Source organism: Phoxinus phoxinus, assembly GCF_949152265.1.
Source record: "Phoxinus phoxinus genome assembly, chromosome: 18".
Lineage (NCBI taxonomy): Eukaryota > Metazoa > Chordata > Actinopteri > Cypriniformes > Leuciscidae > Phoxinus > Phoxinus phoxinus.
Window position 1 is genome coordinate 27800117 of NC_136893.1, and position 25052 is coordinate 27825168.

Genomic DNA, 25052 nt, shown 5'->3' on the forward strand with positions numbered 1-25052 from the left:
GCGTGGCTTTTGTGTGTTTTGCAATTTCTGATTACGTCAAGGTTTCATAAGTTGAAAATATTGTTGTAAATCTACTAATAATCTACTAATGTTATTGCAAAATACCATACACAAATGCAAATAGAGCGGAGCTACATTATTTCTCCAATCCTTAAACCTGCAAATTAAATAATTACAAAAAAATATCAGTTATAGAATAGCAATCATATAATGTTAATAATATATTAAATATTTAAATATATTATAATATTATAACCTAAGGAGAACGTTCCGAGTAGGTTCCCAGAACGTTCCCATTACGTTCCCTATTGGTTATCGTAAATAAAGTTCCCTTAAGGTTAGGGGAACGTTCTGGGAACCAAAAACTAACGTTCCCAGAACGTTCTGGGAAACGTAAAATTGTTAGCTGGGTATTGGTTTCACCTGTATTAACCTTTGTGACATGACATGACATATGATATGATATATGAAATGATATAATATGATACGATATGATATAATTTACAGTAGTATGATTTAATCATCGACAGTATGGATTGAATGCAGTGGCGACATCTGCTGATCAATATCGTGCATTGATAACTCATCATAACTCCTCCCTCCAGCTCCATCACCACCGTTTCCTTTCATCGCAGGACTTGCTTCCGTAAACACTGCCAGTGGGGGTTTCATGTCAGGCAAACCCATGACTTGCGTTATAATAACTGGATCTGGAGTCGTCTTGTAGTTAAGTGACACTCAGTCTGCTCTTTTGACGGAATCAAGTGTGTTTACTTTAATGCCTCGATGGTGAAGTTTGCCTGGTCATGATGTTTTCACGTGAGTCAGCAGACACCAGTGTTATTATTATTATTATTACCGCTCATAATTATCGCGACATTAATGATAGCATATCAGTGCTGGTCACCGTAATAAAGCAACGACCGTTATGTAAACAAACGGGAGCAGATAATGTCATTGAATGCGTAGTTTTTCGCACAAAGTCATGTGCGACACACGCTTTGTCATTGTAAAATGTGTATTAAAAAGCAGTCTGGACGCTTTGTATTAAATCAAAATGTCACACTTCCCTAATAAAGAGAAGTTGTGCGTTATGCAGATTGTGTGGTATTAAAATATGTCAACGGCTCTTTTGTCCATATACAGAGCTTTAGTTCACCTTCACTCATGTAATGTTATAGCCTTTACTGTATTATTTACATGATTAAAGAATACCTCAAAAACACAGCATAATAATAATAATACAACATTAATGCTCATTAAATGCTCAAAACTCGTATTACTTACATTATTGTAGTATTTGTTGTAGTGCCTTTATGTACATGCTGATTTATATAGCAATAATAATAAAAAAACAATGTTTTGCTGTATTACAGTAATGAGAAAAATTAAGATACAACACAAATCTTCAAGGAAATTAGAAGGGAAAACCCTATAAAACATTCAGACGCAAGGAAATTGCCATTGGCACAATGGGGAAAATTATGGATCTAAATCAGGCTACATATTGTATCTTAAAATATTGCTAAATAAACGTTTTCCCTTTCAATGTTGGATTGAGCGCTACACCCAGCAGTGTTGTAAACGGGCACTGTAAAAAAAAAATGTTGGTTTAACTTAAAAAAGCAAGTTACCTTGTTGCCTTCAATTTTTGAGTTCGTTGTAATTACAAAATTTGAGTTGATACAAAGAAGAATGGTTTAATAAACAGAAACTCAATAGTGTTATCTTCACACATTAGGTATCAAAGTTGCTTTGACAAAAGATAAAAAGTTGTGATAACAAATCATGAAAATATTATTTTACAGTGATAGGCCCGATTAAAGAAACTTTAAAATATGACTGATTTAGCTAGTAGATAAAGTGCAAACCAGTTTGAAATGGCACCCCTTTAGCTCTTCCCCAGCATTCCTGGTCCATGAATGAGTGTATTCTGGTGTGTGTCGCAGTGGTTCCCGGGGCCGGGAGAGCATGTGGGAGTCACATGTGCGGCGGAGACGAGCAGTGAAGGCCTGAGGATGATGAACAGCACCACTCCTCCTCCTCCTCCTCCTCCTCACAGCGGCAGCGGAGATGTGGCCGTCGGCTACGTGCTCGTGCCCTTCTTCCTCATCACCGTGGTCGGGGTCCTGGCGGCCGTGGTGGGTGCCCCGCTTCTTCTGGGTGTTTCTCACTAGTGTGTGTGTTGGGGAACGTTACTTTTAAAAGTGATGCATTACAATATTGCGTTACTCCCTTAAAAAGTAACTAATTGCATTACTTCGTTACATTTTTAGAAAAGTAATGCGTTACGTTACTTTTTTCCCCACCTGGGCTGGGCTTGTTTTTTATAACACAAAAGTTCTATTTTTGGGCAAATGTAATATAATCCTAATAAATAATAATCCTCCGGCTGAAGGACATGTGTACAGTAGAGGAAAGCAAACCTTTCTATAGTCATTTCTGCTTATTAAACTGAATCATCGAAGGTCAGAAGCAAGTACATTGGTCAATAAAGTGAGATTAAATGCATAAAAATTTATGTTTTATTGAACACATTTAGTTATTGGAGGTTTGCATAGTATTCTGATTCTGCATTTCACTGATTTTATTCATTTTGAGGAATATTGAATATTTTTGTTGTGCAAGTGAGACGAGTAAATGCTCACATTTAGTCTAGAACTACAATAAACATCATGTACACACACACACACACACACACACACACACACACACACACACACACACACACACACACACACGCCTCTGGCACTTTGATTTGTCTCAACATGAGAGCTGTCAGTCAATAAATGGGAAAACAAAGTAACTTGCGTTACTTATTTGAAAAAGTAACTCAGATATTCTGTTGTGAATTTTAAAAGTAATGCGTTACTTTACTAGTTACTTGAAAAAGTAATCCGATTACGTAACTCAAGTTACTTGTAATGCATTTCCCACCAACACTGCTTGTGTGTGTGTGTGTGTGTGTGTGTGTGTGTGTGTGTGTGTGTGTGTGTGTGTGTGTGTGTGTGTGTGTGTGAGTGTGTGAGTGTGTGAGTGAGTGTGAGAGAGAGAGAAGGTGAAGGCGCATGATCATGTGATTGAGCAGATCATCCAGAAAGACAAAAGGCCTTTCTTCGGGTTATGAATGCGTGCGCAGACGTTTGTCCGCTGCATCTCTGGCATTATTACAGACGTTATTCAATGTGCTTTCCAGGCGTTGTGTCGAGGAGATAATAATGTGTCTTTGTGTTGTGCAGGTGATGTACATCAGGAGGAGACGGAGGTGAGTTAACACACTCCTGCACTACAAGGCATTAGAGGAATGCACTGCCGGTCAAAAGATTCGAATAATTATGATTGTTTTAAATGTTTTTTGAAAGAAGTCGTCTCTGCTCATCAAGGCTGCATTTATTTGATCAAAAATACAGTAATATTGTGAAATATTATTTACAATGCAGATTGTTTCAAAGCAGCTTTACTGAGATAACAGGAAAATAATCCAACAAAGTTTGTTTCCCGAAGAGAATAGCGGCACAGTCCAGCTTAAGTAAGTTCAGTGATGGTTCATTTCTGTTGTAAAAAAGTTATTAGTTTAGTTAATTTATATATCTAGCCGCTCTGGAGAAAACCGTGAGGTCATTATCAGATCAATAATATTGTTGAATATTAAATTAAATGTCCCCAACTAAGCAATATGTTGAAAAGCATATGTTGAATATATTGTTAAATATAATTTATCTTTTATAAAAAGTAATTTAAAGCTGTTTTTTTATTATATATTTTTTATTCCAGTCTTCAGTGTCACATGATCCTTCAGAAATTATTATCTTTTATTTTATTTACAACAATACAATATGAGGAGAAACAGAAAAAGAAAACAAACAAGAAAAAAGCAAAACACATGCTGCCAATTACTCAATTAATCTGGATTTACACGCTCAAAAATACAGAAATGAATACCTAATAATATAAAGTCATGCCTTAAATTAATTCTACCAAATAGCATGTGTATCTAAATTCAACAAAATGTAAAATATATGTATAAAAATGTAAAAACTAAATATATATATATAATGTACATCAATTTCTTATGAAAGAAATACATACAATGAAATGTAAGGATTTCTACATCTATATACGTGTATATACTAGCAGCAGACTCGCACACTGGCCCTCATTTATGAAAAGTGCGGACACCAAATTTCCAGCGTACACCCAAAACCACGGTGACTTTGCGATTTATCAATATGGACGTTGGCGTACGGCACGCTCAAATCCTACGCCAGCTCAGGAGGTGGTGTACATGTACGCACGTTTGGAGTTAGTGCTGAGATGCGCAGAAAAACAATTCCTAACACCACAAAACGCACTGACAAACTAAAGATATGATATATTATGACCCACTGTAAAATAACAACAGCATAGAAATGATAAACTTCAGTGTTTATTTTCGTGAGTTAAGCCGGCAGGTGCGCACGGACTGGGTTCAGGAATGAAAGGCTTTCCATGACCAAAAAATAATTCAGACTGACAAAATAATTGAAATGACATCCTTCTTTAAATAATAATAATAATAATAATACAAATAATAATAATAACAAAGACATTCTTCTTCTAAATAACAATAAGCGTCATTAATAATCAAAATCATAATACTAATAAGAAGAATATTACAAATTGTCATGCAATTATTCACATCATCATCACTTGTACACCCCATTACATGTGACGTCATGCGAAATTAAACGCTAATAGTTTCAAAACTCGTGCTGTACAATAATGCATTGTGATGATAGGTCATTTGCTCAACCAACCAGCGATTTAAACTGGATTTCCACCGGAGAAGTTTCTCCTCTTTGCCGTCTTCCGTGTGTCCATGGCGTAAAATGAGGGCGTGGGGGAGGCGGAGACGTGAATATATAGGGGCGTGTTAATCTAATGACGATCGTTTTCAGCCGCGGCATGTATCAAGAGGCAGGTGTTGCGTACACCTGAATATCAAAGGTACGCACAGCTTCATAAAGCAGGCGGTGAGAGGAGTGTAGCATAATCTTACGCCAACATATACGCCCGTTTCGACGCAAGATTGATAAATGAGGGCCATTGTGTGTGTGTGTGTGTGTGTGTGTGTGTCTGTGTGTGTCTGTGTTAATAGTATATTTAACCAATGATTAATATTTAATAATTGTATCGTTTTCCAATATTGAAGAATAGCTTTATTGGCAAACAGAGGAGCAATATAAACTAATTTGACGTAATGTGGTGCAGCATCAATCTCTGAATGTGCTCTTAATAATCCATAAGGGGAGAACGGCGTTTTAATCTTAAGAACAATGTACAATTTCTCTGTAAACTCAGAGCAAACATTTTGATCAGCATAAAGAATGGAGGTCTGTGGCTAATACGGTTACGTTGGACATTGATGGGTTAATTAGAAAAAAACATCTTGTAATAATGTATTCTGTGCATGGTCTTATATTGAATAAGTTGTAAATTATGATTATTAATCAAAGAAAACAAAGTCCACAAGTTGGGGTCAGGGTATAAAGACATATGAATCCCAGTTTTCACTGGGTAGAGACAGCAAGTTGTCTTATAATTATTAATTTTTTTTCTGAATACAATAATCTTTAAATATTTAGAATATCATTTGCCTCAAATTTTTTAAGTTATGAAATTAAAAGTTTTAAGTATGCAGAACTAGCATATTTTTATTTTGTACTTATACATTTCAATTGAAAAGAAATTACAGTTTTTGCTGAACACATTTCTCCATATAATGGACTTCAATGGGCCCCAAACGGGTCAAGACGATAAACGACACCAGACGATGAATACGGGTCTTATCTAGCGAATGACCATCGTCATTTCACAAATAAATAAAAAAGTTTAAGTTTTATAAGCACAAATGCTCGCCTTGCTCTGTTCTGTGATGCGCGTTCGTGACGTCACGTAATACACAATTACGTTGTAAAGGTCACACTTCTATGAAAAGTAAAAAATTTCTGTCCTGACGAAAATGTTCTTTTAGGCTTTTTAATATTACAACACCCAGGATACACACACGAATGGGCATTTTAAACGATAAACTGACACAAAGACATTTGAATATGTGTGTATGGTCCTCCGTCCGCACATCTGTAAACACCGACTCGTCAAGCGTGACCTTTTCAACGTAATTACGTACTTATTCATCATCTGGTGTCGTTTAAAGCCCGTTGATTAAAGCTATATGAGTGCAACAATATAAAGGTAATATTTGCTCTCAGATCAAGCGCATGCTCCACTCGTCACCATGATGGCAACTATCCTAAAACCAACATTAACAGAAATTATTTTAAATTAGCATAACACAACATTATTCACTACTAAATCTCCCACTTAACATTAATCTTGCACACAAAAAAACATTATATATTACACTTCATTTGAGCATTTACTCTCCCTTTCGAGTGCCATCAGCAAAGCATGCTGGGAAATAGACATCCCAGCCGTTTCAGTGAAACTTAAAAATAAATCATTTCATTAAACTCAAAACAATGAAGCAGTTCAGCTTACTTAAAGGTGGGGTATGTGATTTGCAAAACGGCCGGCAGATTTTGAAAATACACAACTCAAATGGTCCTACCTTCTTTCCTTTGACTCCACCCATTCAAAGAACATGGACATGGAGGGGGGAGGGGGGGGAATGGTACGACCGATTGATTGACGCACTTACTGTCCAATGATTCTAGGTGGTCTTGGAAATGATTGGCTGCAGTTTTTCGAGACCTGCCTGTTCCACAGATGATTAAATTGCTTAATTTTTATTTCAGTGCTTCTAACTCAGTGGCTGTAAGTGGGTTAGGAATAAGATTTTAAGTGATTTTGAAAAAATGGCCAAAAAAGAGAATTACATACCCCACCTTTAATATATCAGTTCTGTGAACTTGAAAGAAAAAGAAAGTGCTAAATACTCATAAAAGTTAATTTGACTGAACTAATGAGTTTAATTTAAGTTTGTCCTACTCAAACCAATTCACTATTTTGAGCGTTCTGGTTTACAGTTATTTTTGGTGCTCAAATATGATTATTGGTTCTTATGTTTATCAATGTTGAAAACAGTTGTTTCTGCTTAATATCTTTTTATGGAAACAGTGACACATTCGTTCAAAAGAACGGCATTTATTTGAGATATAAATCTTTTTTAACATTTTAAATTCTTTGAATGCCTCCTTGCTGATTGGTTTAAATGTTACCCCACACCGTTGAGTTTCCACAAACATGAAGCAGCACGACTGTTTTCAACATTGATAATGATAAGAAATGTTTTTGAGCATGAAATCTTCATATTATAATGATTTCTGAAGGATCATGTGACACTGAAGACTGGAGCAGTGATGCTGAAAATACAGCTTTGCATCACTAGAGCCAAGTTCTATAGTAATATTTCACAATATTACTGTTTTTTTTTATGGAATAAATGCAACCTTGGTGAGCATAAAAGTCATTTTTTAAAAACTTTTTCCAAACCTTTGACCGCCAGTGTAGTTCCCTCAAAAGCTATATGGTTTCTTCAGTGAAACACACCAGTGGATGTGAGGCCGAATGTGTGAGCCTGTGCTGAGGGGTCAGAATGAGCGTGTTTTTTCTGTGTGTGTGTGTGTGTGTGTGTGTGTGTGTGTAGGATCGATCGACTGCGGCATCAGCTGCTTCCGGTCTACACTTACGACCCGACCGAAGAGCTGAACGAGGCCGAGCAGGAAATTCTGTGGAAAGAGGAAGACACGAAGGTAATCCGTCCTGTCCTGACATGAGCTTTAATGCTGACCTTCAGCAAGGACACAATAAATGATCAAAAGTGACATCGAAATCTTTTATAACATTAGGCCTATAAATGGCTTTTATTTCATATTTATTTTTGAACTTTCTATTTAAAGGGGTCATGACATGGTTTTTTTTATTTTATTATTATGTTCCCTTAGGTGCAAATATAGTATTACTATAGTTTTTTGTACAAAAAACTTTTAAAATGTAGTGATTTATGACCTTTTCCCTGTTTCTCATCCTCTGATTCACACAGTCTGTTTTGGGGGTGTTTCCCCTTTAAGAGTTCAGTGTTAACGCCCACTGTTATGATTGGCTAACATCAGTGCCTATGCATCAATTATTAACGCCCCCAGCCAGAACATTTGCGGATTCGGCGTATTTAAAAAGTAGTTTAAAGTTTTTAATACATTACTTACAGTTTGCGTCGTCGTTGTTGAGCCCAGAATAGTCGGCACGGACTTATCTTTGAGCAACAGTTTTCTGGCAGAGCCAGCATCATTTTGGGATTTGTTCTCAAAGCAGTCATCCTTCAAATGTATAGAACAAACGCTTAAACTAACACTGCCGTGACTGAGACGTCCGCAAAAAATAAAGTGCATCCAATTTTCCCTGACGACTGGATCTTTCGCAGCGTATTCACAGATGTTGTTTGTCCACAGCCAGGAACAGCACATCTGCGGCATCGTAATTTTACTGTACACAGACCCACTCGCTGTCCGTCGACTGAACACTAGTGAGGCGCGCAGCGCGCGGGCGCGATAATGATACGAAATGAGCGTAGTTGTCTTGCGCTTTAAGCGTAGTTGTCTTGTGCTGGAGGCGGTCATTATGCAAACGCTGGTACGTCACTTCGTACCGTGACGTCACTTCTTACCATGGATCCAGAACGAGCTGTATTTAGAGCTTGATTAAATAAATGATTCGTTTATAATGGGGAGGAAGTCAAACTTGCAGGACGTTTTAATGGTACAAAGACCTCTTATATACCAAAAGATCAAGGCAAATTTGGTTTCTCATGTCATGACCCCTTTAATATATATATATATATATATATATATATATATATATTATTTTTTTATTTAAAAAAAAAACTGTAAATAAATAAATTAAAACATAATTAACATTGCTTTATGTTCTGAAATGTAAAAAAAAATATCTATAGCAAAAGAAACAGCAATGTTTGAACAAACTAATATAAAATATATATTTGTTTATGCACCAGTGTGCAGGCAATTTATGTGTTTTATATACGCTGTGGCTCCGTGCGAGAGAGATCTTTCTTCTGGATTGTGAATACCAAAGATGTTTTAATATGATCACACATAGGAATGGTTGGAAAGATATAATTTGCAAGATAACAAATAGTACTTGCATTTTCTTAATTTCTCTAGTACCGACTAATAATAATACCTACTTTGATAATTGAGCCCCGGGCGCGTTTAATAGCAGGTTTCGGTACCCATCCCCTAACTACAGGGGTTAGGCAATGAAAGTGATACACTGGCCAATATAGTGTTGGGGGATTCACGCCTATATGCGCGGCCTGACCAATCTACAATGGTTTTACATTCCATCAGTAAGAGCAGTGTGTTAGCAGGGTTAGTTCACCCAAAATGAAAATAATGTCATTAATGACTCACCCTCATGTCGTTCTAAGCCCGTAAGACCTCCGTTCATCTTCGGGACACAGTTTAAGATATTTTAGATTTAGTCCGAGAGCTTTCTGTCCCTCCATTGAAAATGTATGTACAGTATACTGTCCATGTCCAGAAAGGAAATAAAGACATCATCAAAGTAGTCCATGTGACATCAGTGGGTTAGTTAGAAGTTTTTGAAGCATCGAAAATACTTTTTGGTCCAAAAATAAGACTTTATTCAGCATTGTATTCTCTCCCGGGTCTGTTGTGAATCTGCGTTCACGACTCCGCAGTGACGCTGCTGACGGAAGACGCTGATGACGTGTTATCTGGTGCGCCCGAGCTTCGTTTACAGTCTGAGGGAGACGCACGCTATATTCAAGCTATTCTACATTGTTTGTGTGGCTATCATTATTTAATGGTGCGTAAATGTGCATGTCGCGGATGAGACATTTTACAGTGTGCGTCTCCCTCAGTCTATAAATGAAGCTCGGGCGCAAGAAAGGGGAAAAAATCATATATAAGTCGCACTGGACTATAAGTCGCATTTATTTAGACATTTATTTCACAAAATCCAAGACCAAGAACAGACATTTAATCTGGAAAGGCAAGTTATTCAGCTGCACAACAGCACACAGAACAACAGCTGAATAGTGTCCGGTATGTTAGCGTAACACATTAAAGGGCACCTATTATGGAATTTTGAAATGTACCTTTCATGTAGTGTGTAACATAGATCTAAGTGAACAAGTCTAAGTCGACTCAGAGTCATTTTTATGAATCGTTAGAAGACCGAAGCTTTTTCTCTGACTAGATGACGTCAACTTGTCAAGTTATTTGAATACGATACGCCCACTTATTGCGCTCCAAGGCCAGCAGGGAAAGCTTGAAAACATCATGGCGACGAGACGTTGTGTTCTGAAGTGCGGCTCAAAAGCCAACTTTTTTCATCTGCCCAAGGAGGAGCATTTTTGCAACATATATACAACTATACCACAGAAGTGTAGTCCGAGCCTTGTGCTTTGTTCGCGCCATTTTGAAGACGATTGCTTTTTAAATGCAATCAAACTTGGATTCGCGAGCCGCTGATATTGAAGGAAGGTTCAGTTCCAAGTGTATTTGCATCAGCTTCCTCCTCCGTATCACAACCTGTAAGTGTTATTAATAATTGTTGCTTTTATGTTTTATGTAGCATATCTAATTATTATTTTGTTTGTTGTGTATGCACCGTTTAGCTTCTAGGTCTTCAATGGCAATTGTATTGAGATATGTGAAGTGTTTGTCGTTGTTTTCGGAGTTGTCTTAAAGGTGAACTAAGTAACTTTTTTACCTTAACTGATCAACTTCGGAGTCACTGGAATGGTTATATTACTTATTTTGGGTTGAATGGTGGTGGTTTCGCACCCCCCTGGTGCCCGTGAGCGGAAAAACAGCATTTGCAACTTTGGGCCGGCGGCTCACCGGCCTCTTCGTCTGGAAGTATCGTGTGATCCCAAGTCTCGCGAGGTAAAGAATTGCTTTACTGCAAAAAGAAATCTGCTATAATGCTGTCATTATTGCGCTCCCTCACGCTGTTGGAACCCGAATGAAGACGACGTTGCAAAGAGTTTCCCATCTGCTTTGATGTCGTTGATCTACTAAGCCTCTAGTGTCTGAGAATAGCCAGCGAGTTTTTAACAGTTGTTGTCAAATATCTATTCCGAAGCTGCAGGGGGAGCTCTAGAGAGAAACCTCCGAGCAAAACGCGAGGATACAACAAAGAAATCCCGATCTTACTGAGTGCTGCTTTAAAGAATAGAGTAATACCTCGTAGTAACGTAACTGCATTTTTTTTTTTGTAAAAACGTTTATGCATCGGGCTAATGCAAACAAAGACTGATTGTGCTTTTACAATATGAACTCTGGGCTATGCTCGCTAACATAACATTAAATTCTTTATCTTATTTTTAGTTTTTTACTACAAACTACAAAGCAGTGGACTATAGTCATTATTATAACACGATTTAATTGATAAAAGCATCATTGTACTCCGTATTAAACAAGTATTATCTCTGTAAACACTGCTGGGTCATCTGACCAATCGCAGATTAGCGTCGCGCAAAGGCGGGGTTTGGAAAAATGAGTCGTTGAACGAATCATTTGGGAGTCAGTGAGCAAATCAGGTAAAAATAAATGCATATTATACGACAACAAAAGTGTTTTTTGACATTGCATGCACGTAAAACTGTTGTTGGGGACTCCCTAAACAACATTAGGAACATTTTAAATGTCATAATAGGTGCCCTTTAACAGTTATTCAGCTCCACAACAGCACACAGAACAACAGGCTGAATAGTGTCCGGTGTGTTAGCGTAACACATTAACAGTTATTCCGCTGCACAACAGCATAAAGAACATATACCTGTGAGGCTGAATAGGCTAAATTAACATTAGCCAGCGAGTCCAACAAGTTACCGGTCAGCAAGTTCACCAAGCTCCCGATCTCACTCCTCAACACTGAATCCATTGAGTTCTTCCTCGGTGTCGCTTCTGAACAACTCCGCTAACTAGAGCGCCCTCTCGCGGCTGTAGACGGTAATGTTTCCTCTTGGTGTGTGTCTGTGTGAGACTTCAGTTGTGATTGGCTATGGGACTTCAGTGTAATGTAGAGGTGTTAGTGAGGCCAGCAGGGGGCGCTCACCCTGTGGTCTGTGTGGGTCCTAACACCCCAGTGTAGTGACGGGGACACTATACTGACAAAGAGCGCCGTCCTTCGGATGAGACGTTAAACCGAGGTCCTGACTCTCTGTGGTCATTAAAAATCCCAGGATGTCTTTCGAAAGAGTAGGGGTGTAACCCCGGCATCCTGGCCAAATTTGCCCAGTGGCCTCTGTCCATCATGGCCTCCTAATCCTCCTCCTATATATGCTCATTGGCTTCATCACGGTCTCCTCTCCACCAGTAAGCTGGTGTGTGGTGGGCGTTCTGGCGCAATATGGCTGCCGTCCCATCATCCAGGTGGATGCTGCACATTAGTGGTGGTTGAGGAGATTCCCCCCTTCTATGTAAAGCGCTTTGAGTGTCCAGAAAAGCTCTATATAAATGTAATGAATTATTTATTATTAATGGCCCACTGCTGTGATTGGCTGTGGGACTTCAGTGTAAAAGTTTTTTACAATTAAGCTTTCAAGGTTAACTAATCGTGTGAAGTGTTGCTGATAGCATTATATTTAGATCTATGGCATTACATTTATATCGTGGCATGAAAGGTTGCAGTGATGATGAGCATGTAGCCGATCACAGACATGAATGCAGTGATCTCGTCATTGCAACTCGATTTCTTTCATCATAACTAACTGTGATAAAATAGATACAAATGGACTTTGTTATAGCGGGAGTTTTGGCGAGAGTCACTGATAAACTCGCTCTGTTTGATTGACAGCTCCAGCGATTGTAAAGGGGGCATTCTTTGATCGCTTTCTATATATAATCACAGTTTAAATAACAGATTATTTTCATCCTACTAAGAAAACAATGTGAAGGTGACAGTAAAGTCACTCACTGGTTTGATTTACTGGCACATAGACAAAGAACATCTGACTGTACATGAATCATTACATATCCAAAATCACTGGTCACAGATCAGGCATTAGAAATAACACGGTTACTTACATGTTGTCACATTACTGTCGAGTCCATATCATAATAGTCATTTTGCAAAGCCTGCGCCGAAATTGCGACTGATTTGCCAAAGAATCCACAGTGAAATGTACAGAATACAAATAATGCCCAACTAAGACCCAGAGTTGAAAATAAATATCCACACTCTTTGCATTAGGATCCTCTGGAAGGTAATGTTATTTTCAATGGTCGCTCTTCTCTCATCGCCATCTACAGACGCCAGTGGGAGGGGCCAAAGTTGCGATGAGGACGTAGCCGTTGATCTTCTTCTGCAGAGGCGGTCTTTCACGTCGTTCTCTGGGCTTGCTTACAATAAAAGCTGTTTTTGGACTAACAAGGAAGTTTTCAGTTCTGTTTCCAAACATTTAGCCTGACTTCGTCATACTCATACTCTAGGCAGAAAGTGAGTCTGATGCTGCTCCATAGGGCTTTGATTATAAGGCGTGTCTTAACCGAACCAGGAAAATAAAACCTCTGCACTCAATTGGATAGACCTACAACCAATCAGAGCGACTCAGTAAGTGACGTATTTTGAGCGACGCATAGTTGTCCACAGAGCTCAACTGCACGCACGCTGGAAAAAGTAGTAAATTAATGAGTGTAAACGATCTTTGCTGTTGTTGTAAAAAGAATTGAAGATTTCGCGGAGTACTTACAAGCACGAATAGCATTTTTGAGAGAAATACAAAAGGTGTGTGTATATACGAACAAGTTCTCCGTTTAGGATTAGATCTTCTCGCATTTGTCGGCCCGGTCTCAACTTTATAACACGGTTGCAACACGACTTGACTGATAAAAAAAAATGTAAAGACGACGAAAGAGACCAGGCTGAAGAAGCGTGTTCATCTGAGGCTTCAGAGAAAAGAGATCGTGAGCGGATCCGGAGCCAGCTGATCAATTAAACTTTTGCCGAATCCCGTAGGAAGGACGGCAAACGCATCTTTCCGATCGACAAATGCCTTGATTGCGGTTCTGTGTTCGTCTTTTAAAATGAATGCGCTGTCGATTTATTTTATAACAGACGCGATAGCGGAATCCAAACATCTCAGTTCTCCAGCTGCAGTCGTCTTCATCTTTGTGGAAAACCAGTTCAACCCAACCGCTCTCTGATGACGTGGTGATCGTAACCGCAGATCATCTGTCCATCAGCGATTAAAGCCCGCCCTGGCAATTTCGATTGGCTCAGCCTTCTGGGAGCCGAGCATAATTACTCCTCAACGGATCGAGTCCAGACCGAACTTCCCGACCAAAAAATGTTGTGAGCGGGGTTCGGGCTGGTACCCAGGCTAGTAAACATTTACACTGACAACCACTTTTGTGTTTTTTTTTTTTCTTCATGTGAACAGCATTTATGACCAGGGGTGCACATAACTGGTACGCAGGTACGCATGCGCGACAAAAATCAGGAATGTGTAATGCCACTTGTGTTACTGCGCGCCTTTGTATACTTTAAGGGTAACTGTCGCCAAAATGCAACCTAGGCAGTGTTAATTTCATTTTTTCACAGACGAAAACGAGACGATAACTACCGGTAAATAAAAACCCGTTTTGAATGACGACCACTAAATGTATTGATATTTTCGTCAACGAATAAAAACTAGACGGAAATGATAGGGAGGGACGATTGAGGAAGTGATCCAGTCAGACTCAGAACTGATTTGCGTGTGGAAGATGCGCACATTTGAATTGTAACGTGCCGATCTACCGGCGGCACACGAGTTGGCATGCGCTTGATGCATGTCTCAAATCATTAAAAAATTTGAACGTCTGGGAGAAAGAGAAGAGCAGACATATGGATAGATCTGAATAAGAGTGACGACGCGAAAGACAGCTTTATTCTGTATGTTTTTCTGTGCGAACACACACACACACACTGACACACACACACACACGAACCGAAGCGTGCAGCACATAGACAGCTATACAGCGTGCTGCGCGCAAGGACTGAATTGAGCTCTCTTTCGCGTCTGAATGGACAAATACACACAACATTATGTCTAAATGTCCGCTTTGGAGAGTATTCACATAAACACAGTCGTCTTTACAGAACGTACCGTGCATCCGTGCGATTGGATCTGCACACTCGGTCTTAAAGTGACAGTGCGTAATAAACCTAATGCCTTCTGTAGCTTAATATTGATCAAACAACAAAATAAAAAGAGAAAATTCACTGCTCTTTAATATCTTTAATAAGGATTAATTATATTTATTTTATACAAAAAAATATATCTGAACAAATATCTGATGTAAATTTAAGTGTTCTTTTTTTTTAATAAGTTTGGTTTTATTTAGTTTTTTTTAATGCTATAAAAACGTGAATGTGACGTCATGATTGACAGCGGTGGCCACGCTACATATGGGGCGAGTACCAAACACCATCTCCTGGTGCTCACCTGAGTAACTCACTGAAAAAGTTATGTGCACCCATGTTTATGACACTACATTTTCAATTAAAAATGTATCTGATATGTGGTCATTTGACCTAAATCATAACACCCCTCTGTTCAGATAATCCTCTTAATTCAAGATTTTTCATCTTTTTTACATAACAGACGTTTCTGAATCCATGAGAATTCCTACAATAAGATTCATGAAGGAAAGCATATGACCCCTGCAGGACGGGAACCCCTTTCACCCTCCGATTCTGTCCTTTCATTTGAGCGAATATAAGAAAACGTCGCAATGCCTGGACGGGGGAAATTAACCGCCGTTATAGGGGACGAAGACACGTGTACCGCATTCCTCCTCGGAGGGATTGAAGAGCTCAATAAAAACCCAGTTTGTTGTTGGTGGGAAAGGACCTAGAGGAGATGGAGGAGACCTTCAGGAGCTCCTCCTCTGCCGGTTCATTAAGCGTATCCACCCATGGAGTCACAGTCCGGCCTGGGCAGATGCAAGAGTTACCATGGCTTACTTCCGCTTCTCATCCGTCTTGTCGAAGCAAGATTGTATAATGATGTGTTGTTAATGTGATGCTCTGTGATGTGTGTTTTCCTGAAGTTTGAAGAGGACATGTTTTTCACCACTCCTAATCATAAATGTTTAAATTATATACAATATTATTTATAATATGTATAAGAAAGAAAGACGTGCATTATTTTACCCATTGTGTAACAGACATTATATATTGCAAGAAATTAAGTTAAAGTTCAATATTTAAGCTCTGGAACGTCTTACAAAGCTGATAATATTGGACTGCAGCGCGACCGGTCCATAACTGACCGCTTACGGATCTGTCTCATATTACTGTGTGTTAACTGGACGTTAGGTCACGTATATCTGTGACTGTGACACAGTGGGCTATACATGCAGCTGTACACAGTGTGATGCCTTTAAAATATGTTAACTTACATCTTCAGAACTTTGAATTGCAGTTTATTAAAAGTAATTAAGTCTGACACTTAATAAATAAATAAGAGTGATTTAAATATTACATTTAATTCAGTATTTATTTAGTTATTTTTAGAAATGTAGACTAACGTATTTTTGCACCTGCATTGCAAATGGCAGTGCAGTGTTTTACAGCAAGTACAACCAAGTCTACTCTACTCTGATTGGTCAGGTGGCCCAGTCTGTTGTGATTGGTCAGATGGCCCAGTCTGTTGTGATTGGTCTACTCTGCTCTGATTGGTCATATGGCCAAGTCTGTTGTGACTGGTCTACTCTGCTCTGATTGGTCAGATGGCCCAGTCTGTTGTGATTGGTCTACTCTGCTCTGATTGGTCATATGGCCAAGTCTGTTGTGACTGGTCTACTCTGCTCTGATTGGTCAGATAGCCCGGTCTGTTGTGATTGGTCAGATGGCCCAGTCTGTTGTGATTGGTCTACTCTGCTCTGATTGGTCATATGGCCAAGTCTGTTGTGATTGGTCTCCTCTGCTCTGATTGGTCCGATGGCCCGGTCTGTTGTGATTGGTCTTCTCTGCTCTGATTGGTCCGATGGCCCGGTCTGTTGTGATTGTTCGAAGGCTTACAGAGTGTGTCAGAAACTAAACGTCCATTACCATATCTGAATTTCCTCTGTCTCATCACTTCATACACAGTGATATGAACAATAACATAGGCGTTGGTTGTATTGCATTAATTCCAGCCCGAGATTCCACAGAAAACAGCATCTTCTCGACACGAACCAAACTCTTCCAGTCTCAGCCACAACTACAGTGTTTGAGGGTCACAGTAAACATTGTCCGCAGACAGCCAATGAAGACCATAGGCTGGCATTATGCAAATGTCTCACAAACCTACGCTGGTTTGATCAGGAAGTAAGACTGGAGTCACTGACGACTGGTTTCGGGCAGTGTAGAATCGCTTCTCTCTTTTGGGAAACAACAGCTCCATTTATCTGCACTTTGATTGTTTTTATTTTTCAATTTTTCATTTACATCCACAAGCAGCTATAAACACACTACATGACAGGGGATATCTGAAAAGGCATATTAGTGCACTTTAAGAAAAAGGAATATGTTTCAGACCTACGACAAGTGGATTTACACATATTTCCAAATATTCACTGCCACCTGGTCTCACGATGTAATGTTCCGGTGTAATAAACCCTTTAATCCCAATAAATGTAATAAGCCACATTCAAATATAAGAAGCTTTCCTGTTTTGTATCTGCAGGTGGTCCAGGGTTGGATGAGGACCTATCAACAGCGCAGACCCTTGCTTTCAAAGAATCCTGATGCATGAAAATAAAGGTTTGCCACAAAAACTACTTTACATTTTGCTGATTCTACACACAGTGGGTCTCATTCATGAAACACGAGCAGAACGGATGTTTGTGTAAATCGTGTGTAAAGTGGTTCTGGCGTAAATTTTCGGATTCATTAAAATGTTCGTATTTTCCAAATGTTAGTTTACGAAAGAAATCTCCACCTGCTCCCAGCCACGCGTACATATGCGTTTAACATCCGAACGCTTTGCTCATTAATAAGGCTGCATTTTAATTCACCGTAATCGGGTACATATTTACACAGCATTTTGAAAAAATATGATATATAGTAATTACATATGTTTTTTCTTTTTACTTTTATTATGAGAGCCAGTGATAGCATCTGCAAACTGAACACTTTAATCAAATTATTAATTGCTTTCAATAGGGCTGGGCTATATTTTTTCGAAGTGAACTAATTAGTTTTTTTGCAGTCAAGCTTCATGTCGAACCATTTTCTCTTCACTTCTGGGACTGTTCGATTAACAGATGAAACTCCAGTAACTGCACATCTGACGTTTACGAAGTATTTCTGAATCAGGAGAAGAGTTTTCAGGAAGGTCTCTTTACGCGCAAATCACTCACATATTTACAAATGTTTTATGAATGAGACCCAGTCTCTTAATCTGGCCAATAATTAGTCACTTCATGTGTTGTGTCTCATCGTTCTGTATTGCAGATTCACAAGATGGACACTTTTGAGCAATAAGCTACTGTTTTCTCCACGGCGGTTTGAAGCGATGAGCCTAGAAGAGCTTTAGTGAAATGAGAAATGACTCAAGCGCTGGGATCATACCTCAGGTCTCCTCTTGCAAATATAGTCCATTTAAAGTGCTGCTTTGCTGCCTGAACAAGAAGGACGTTCATGTGCCACTGTTACAATGAGTTTATTTATTTTAATTTGATGTATTTTGCTGATATTCTGTGCTATTAAATCCTTGTGAGAGCTGTTTATTTTACTGAGTGCGCATGAATGTGAGTAAACCGAGACCCAAGGTCATCGTGCTAAACTATCACAGCACTCAAAAAACTGTGTTTTTTTTATATTCGCCAAGCAAACTTGTTTGTCAACTTGTTTAAAGCATGTTTCCACCATTTGTTTCCTTACGCTGGATGCACTCATGCTCTGGGAAATTCAACAAAACAACTAAATGAAGTAGCTAAACATCGTCAAACTTCATGTTGTTCCAGACCTGTGTCTATTTCTTTCTTCTGTGGACTACACGAGAAGACATTTTGAAGAACAAACAACATTGGACTCCAATAAATGTAATTGTATAGACAAAAAATAATGGGACATTTTCTCAAAATGCCTTTAGTTTATGTAATAAACTACAAAACCATTATTGTAACATGGACAAAAGCTGCGAAGTCTTTTTCCAACTGGGTTCATTAATCCTCTTCCCTCTTGCAGTTGTTGGTTGGAAAAGAAAATTAAAAGTAAACACATTTTTTCAACCAACAAACACACAGTAATTGCTAATGCTAGTCAGAAGCTAAAGTCGTTCTCATTCTAGAGAGCATTTTATTGGACAGAAATGTGAATATGCCCGCGAGTGCAAGATGAGCCATCAATATTTTTAGCCTGTTTTGATGGAAAAATGTACACATATTGCGTAACTTATCAAACGTATTTGCTGATAAGTTATTTTGTCGACACAATTGTATAGAGATGACCTCAAAGCTAACGGATATGTAATTATTTGGCTGTGTGTGTGCAGTCAGAAAGACTGATTGTTAAATGTGAGGTTTTGTGCAATGTGACGCGAGTGAATCTAGCTAGGGTTTTTCATTTATTTATTTATTCTTTTCATTTTGAAGTTCCACTGAAATGAACTGATATTATCAAGGAGTTTACTATGAAAGCTTGTCTCCGCCATGGAATAAACAATTAAAAAGGTGATTGTGACTTTTTATCTCACAAATCTCCTTCTCTCAATTGTAAGTTTGTGATAAAAAGTCAGTTCATATCTCGCCATTCCAGAGAGTTAATTACAAATATTACTTCGTCACAAGTGAAATTTGTAAAAAGGCAGATTTTTGCTTAAGTAAAAGTACAGAAGTACTTGCTTTTATAAGTATTTACGCATCAAATGTTATCTTTCGACGCATTGTTGCATTTATGAATGCAGGCTGTGCCACCATGCTAGCATACGACTAGCTTAAACTCATCTAAATACTCGTTTAAAAGTTACAAAGCTCTTTCTAAAGTCGAAAACTATAAAAGAAAGGTTTCTACGTTGTGTTTATTGGCAAGATTATGCGAAAACATATTTCTGAAAGAACGTCATTTAACGTTATTAGCCCAACAACGGTTTTGCATGCTAACTAACGTCATAGTTGTGGAACCGTTCCCTTTGTGTTAGCGCCGCGGCGTGTCCACAAGGCTGTGGCTGTGTTCATTTTGACTGCAAATTTTGATTTAATTTTAGTCATCTGAATTGTTTTAGTTTCTAGACTAAATATACAGTAGATTTAGTTTGACTAAAATCGAATGGGTTTAGTTCAAATTTCAAAACTCATATTATAGTCAACTTCTGGAGTAAACATGCTAATATAAATTATATTAAGGTTTGAACATGCAATCCTGTGACATACAACGTCTTTATTTATCTTAAAAATTTTATAAAACGGCACTTCTCATAAAGAAACAAGAATTAAATTAACATTTAAATTTCTTCATTCTTTCAAACAGACATTTATTTGTATAAATTAGATATAGATTAACCCTTATGAAAGCTATTAAAGTTATTCAGGCAAGAACATTGAGTGATTTCTCTTCTTCTTCTCTGTTATTAGGCTGCTGTCACTTTAAGACCGGATGCACGGATCCAGATGCACATCCGATATCTGTTAACTTCAGGCATACTCGACTGTGTTTACGTGAATATTCGCCAGAACTGACATTTTGTTAGTTTGTTTCGTTGCGCTTTTCCAGATTTATCCATATGTCTGCTCTTCTCTTTCTCCCAGACATTTACATTTGTCCATCTCATGCAGGACATCGTTCTCTGGATCTCTTCCCAAATAGTAGAGAACATTTTCATCTCGTTTTTTTATTAATTGATGCAAATGTCAATAGATTTTTGTCATTCAAAACTGTTTTTTTATTTAGTTGTTGTCTCGTTTTCGTCAATGAAAATATGTTGTTTATGAAAATTATGACGAAAATGATTGAAATTGAAATGATCACTGCTTCATACCGAAACTTTAGCTCTAAAAGCACAGACAATTCACCAGAAATTATACGTTTACATGATGCCTCAATATGCTTTTGTAGATTAGACAGCACACTTGTGAAGGCTGTGATATGGTTCACTTTAGGCAAACAAAGCAAACCTTTAATCTGAAACAAACTATTGTGCGCGCACTGCGCTGAGGAACTAGCCTGGCTCCGCCCTCCTACGTACATCCGCTCAATATTCATTTTCCTTCAGAACTACGTCCGGGTTTGTGGTGTATTCTTAATATATAACCGGTCCAATCAGCGAACAGAGGGAGTGGCTGAGAACGATGACGTTGAGGTCGTGCGCTAGTTTGAGTCGTCATACGTCACGACCAAACGTTAGCGATTGGTTATGGCAGATCCAATAGTTTTAAACTTCAACAGAGGACCCGCCTACAAGGAAGTTAACGCTTGTCAATGGAGAGCGGCCAGACTCTCTGTACAAATGAAATGAACGAGAGTCTTGTAGGACCAGGCTACCGAGGAACCGCGTTTTCTTCCATTTTGCCGTCAACGAATCAGTAAAAAAAAAAAAAAACAGGGAAATAATTTAACTTTACGTGACCCTACAAGAGTGATTACTGATTGGCTGTCGGAAAAAAAACAAAACAAAACAAACAATCATGTTTTAAAGAAGCAAGAAATCGTCCACTGTCTTTCAAAGCTGCGACAGAAACCACGGACTCGAGGACCTCGATAGAAATGTAAGAGTGAAGAGTATGATGTTTGTCTTACAAATATAGTGAAGTTAAAGGCATAAGCAGTGTTGGGAACGTTACTTTAAAAAAGTAATTAGTTATAGTTACTCACTACTTGTTCCAAAAAGTAACTGAGTTAGATACTGAATTACTCTATAATAAAAGTAACTCGTTACCAGGGAAAGTAACTATTTGCGTTACTGTTAATTTGTTTTTTTGCTATAATCCAAAGAATTTGGATTTTTGTGAGCAGTTTTCACAAGTCAGTTGAAATGAGTGAACAGACGGGTGTTAGTACATAAATTTCGATATTTTTTGCACGTCGACAGACAGCAAGAGGTTTATCCTGCGCTTCAAGTATTATCTTTGTAAGAAAAGTAAACAGTTACACCATATAAAGTGCATAACTCTAGCAAATTAAATCAAACTCTCTCAACCAGAGACAACTGGTCAAGAAAACAACCTGGCGAACAGTGTTGCCAGATTGGGACCGTGATTTCCAGCCCAACAGCTCACCAAAACCCGCCCACTCCAAGAAAAAACCGCCCAAAATTTTACTACCAAAATAATGTGATAGAATTTTATGGCCATGTCATTCAAGGTTGATAAGCACAATTTGTATCTCCTTAAAACAAAATAACGATGGTAAATTAAATAATAATTAAAAATAAACAAATTTCCAAGGAAAACGCATCAAACCAGGGCAATAATTAAGGAGAATTAGCAAATATGACTTTAAATGTCCAGGTGGACACTGTCAAAACGGCAATCAAGAAATGAACAATGACTTACGCCCTCGGAAGAACACATTGCAGAACATAACGCAGAATTTAGCAGTCAAAACTGATTCATCGTTGATTCAAACCTTTTTCAGCAGCTTTCAGGGACAAGAGTGCATGCAGTCTGGACGGTGTAAAAATGGCAGATGTCTGGTTAGGCTAGTGTGCACATGACATGACCATGGAAATGACTCTGTCGTCCCATATTCAGTTTCAATTCAAGTAATTCAACTGTGCTCTCCTCTCAGTTATTCACCATCAAGTCATCAACCCCCACATGTGTACGTTTATTGCTCACTATCTAAATTTTTACTGTAGATGCAATTTACTGCATGTCACTTTGGCATTAGCGATCACTTGAATATACAGCTACAAGTTATCGCGCTAAATTGCGTCTTCCTGCTGATCCCTCGTTGATTGGCTGAAAGTGCGTGCTCGCCGGTGACGTCAACACCAACGCCAGCTGACTCTGCGCTGCGTGTGTGTGTGTGTTGTAATGTCATGATGACCGATTTTATGCACTACATGCACACTTTAGTTTAGTTTTTTAACCAATTATACTTTAAAATGTAGATGTTTGAAAACCGCCGAACTGACCCCAAACCAGCCCAAATTTTGTCCACCCGCCCAAACCCCTTTTTACCCGCACAATCAAATTCAAAACCGCCCAATTGGGCGGGAACCCGCCCAATCTGGCAACACTGCTGGCGAACTAGCATCTGTGGTGGAGGTATCTGTGTTTTTTTGCCACTATGTAGATGCGCGTGTCAATGTGAGATGCTTCATTAAATTAGAGTTGCTTACAACGGGTGTCGACAAAGTCTTCGCTCCTGGACATAATGTACACATTACATGCACATTCTTGCTTTTGACCACAATGAATTTAAAGTAATGCTTATATCTCCACCTTGAAAATGCCAACTTTTCATCGGATTGCTCCTGACTCGTCATCTCTGCTGCTCCGTCAAATCTGTTTAGCGGTTGTGTGTGTGTGGCGCCTGGCGCGTGTGCTGGCATGTGTGTAAAAACACTGGCTCTGATTGGCTACCATGAAACATGACTCTGCCTTAGCCAATCATAATCGCTTACCTCGTTATTAACCCACCTCCTCACTAGCTGTGAGCCAGCGGTGCGTTCGGAAGCGGATTACACAGTTTATTCAATCAATGCATATAACGCACCGCATTTAACGTCCAGTAACGTTTACGGCGTTTTAACGATGGGAAAAGTAATTAGTTAGATTACCCCGTTACTGAAAAAATAACGTCGTTACCTAACGCCGTTCTTTTAAACGGCGTTATTCCAAACACTGGTCATAAGTTTCCAAATATACATATATATATATATATATGGAAACTTATGACTTAACTTATATATACTCAAAAAAGTGTTCTTAAGTAAATGTAGGCTTCTTCGTTAAGGTCCTTAACTCTGACTTTATTTCCTGCTATTGCGAATCGCATTTTTGGCGGAAACAAGCTTCCATATTTCACAGTCTGGTGCTTCGTTGTTAAATATCAAATGGTTCTATCAAATATTTCTTCTGTTAATCAAGTGATCATGTCAAATCTGTTCGGTGTGTCCTGAATCCAGCACCTGGTGGCACTCGAGAGGAGTGCGCTAGCGTCGAGTCAAGGCAATGACTTCTGGGCTGTCCAAGTCTACTTGGCAAACTCGTTCATATCAGGCCAAACGATCAAACGTTCCCACGACGTCAGACGCCATTGTGACGGCGCCTCCATTTGTTAAGACATGCAACCATCTTTAAACAGGATTATCATCAGTCCTGCTCCTCACACCGGTCTGAGGTTTCCATCCTGAAGATCCTGGAGAGCTGATAATCTTTAGTCCATTACTGGGATATATCGTTATAGAGAGACAACTTCTAACACTTCTAGTAAATTAAGCAGTTTCGAGTTCTCTTATATTTCAAGGTTTTTCATGACCATTGGAACAGTTTTGATTTAAGATGCTACCATGTACTTGCACATTCAGCTCTATTGGTGTATTTCTGTTGAACTATTAAAACTACTGTTGTTACAACATCTGCATTCACTCTTTAGTCATCGACCGCAACATGCTAGCCTAGAAATCTAGACGCACCCTAGCGGCAGCAAAGTGTATTCTGCAGCCAGGGCAGTCGAGCAACTCTCCATAGACCTTCTAGCTGCAAAAACCTAAATTGGGTCAGGCCAATCACGTCGTGTATAGAGTAGGCGGGGGCGGGCTCAACATATGACGACAGAGTTGCGACGGCTGCCACTTGAAAACAAAGAATGGCGGCTGCGGATGGAGAACAGCGGAATCGGCTTTGGCCGCGACTCTGGAGGACTTGGAGTTAAGTTCTTCTTTAAGAAAAGAGCAAAGAACGGCACTAAAGTCATTCTTAAAAAAGGAAGAAGTGTTCGGAGTTTTGCCGGACCGGATCTTTGCCGCTCTGACTACGTCACCGTCTTCGTTGCTCTGATTGGTTGTAGCGCTATCCTATTGCGTGCAGAGGGACGCCCCTCGGATTGAGCCGCGTCTATGGAGAGTTGCCAGACTAAACATC

General features: G+C 38.9%; 1 protein-coding gene across 1 annotated transcript; it reads left to right on the forward strand.

The window, feature by feature from the left end:
• The first annotated feature begins 557 nt into the window (after window positions 1-557).
• On the forward strand, window positions 558-24542 carry smim29 (small integral membrane protein 29). Its single transcript, XM_079589401.1, has 7 exons — window positions 558-819; window positions 1950-2141; window positions 3240-3265; window positions 7649-7754; window positions 17708-17784; window positions 18478-21787; window positions 23822-24542. Exons 2-5 carry the CDS (start codon window positions 2019-2021, stop codon window positions 17774-17776), a joined length of 324 nt encoding a protein of 107 aa, XP_079445527.1. The 5' UTR covers window positions 558-819; window positions 1950-2018; the 3' UTR covers window positions 17777-17784; window positions 18478-21787; window positions 23822-24542.
• The last annotated feature ends 510 nt before the right edge of the window (window positions 24543-25052 follow it).

Coding starts and splice junctions, on each gene's coding strand:
- smim29 (XM_079589401.1), top strand. CDS start 2,019: ATGATGAACAGCACCACTCCTCCTCCTCCTCCTCCTCCTCACAGCGGC. Junction 2,142..3,239: donor TCGGGGTCCTGGCGGCCGTG/GTGGGTGCCCCG, acceptor TGTGTTGTGCAG/GTGATGTACATCAGGAGGAG. Junction 7,755..17,707: donor GGAAAGAGGAAGACACGAAG/GTAATCCGTCCT, acceptor TTGTATCTGCAG/GTGGTCCAGGGTTGGATGAG.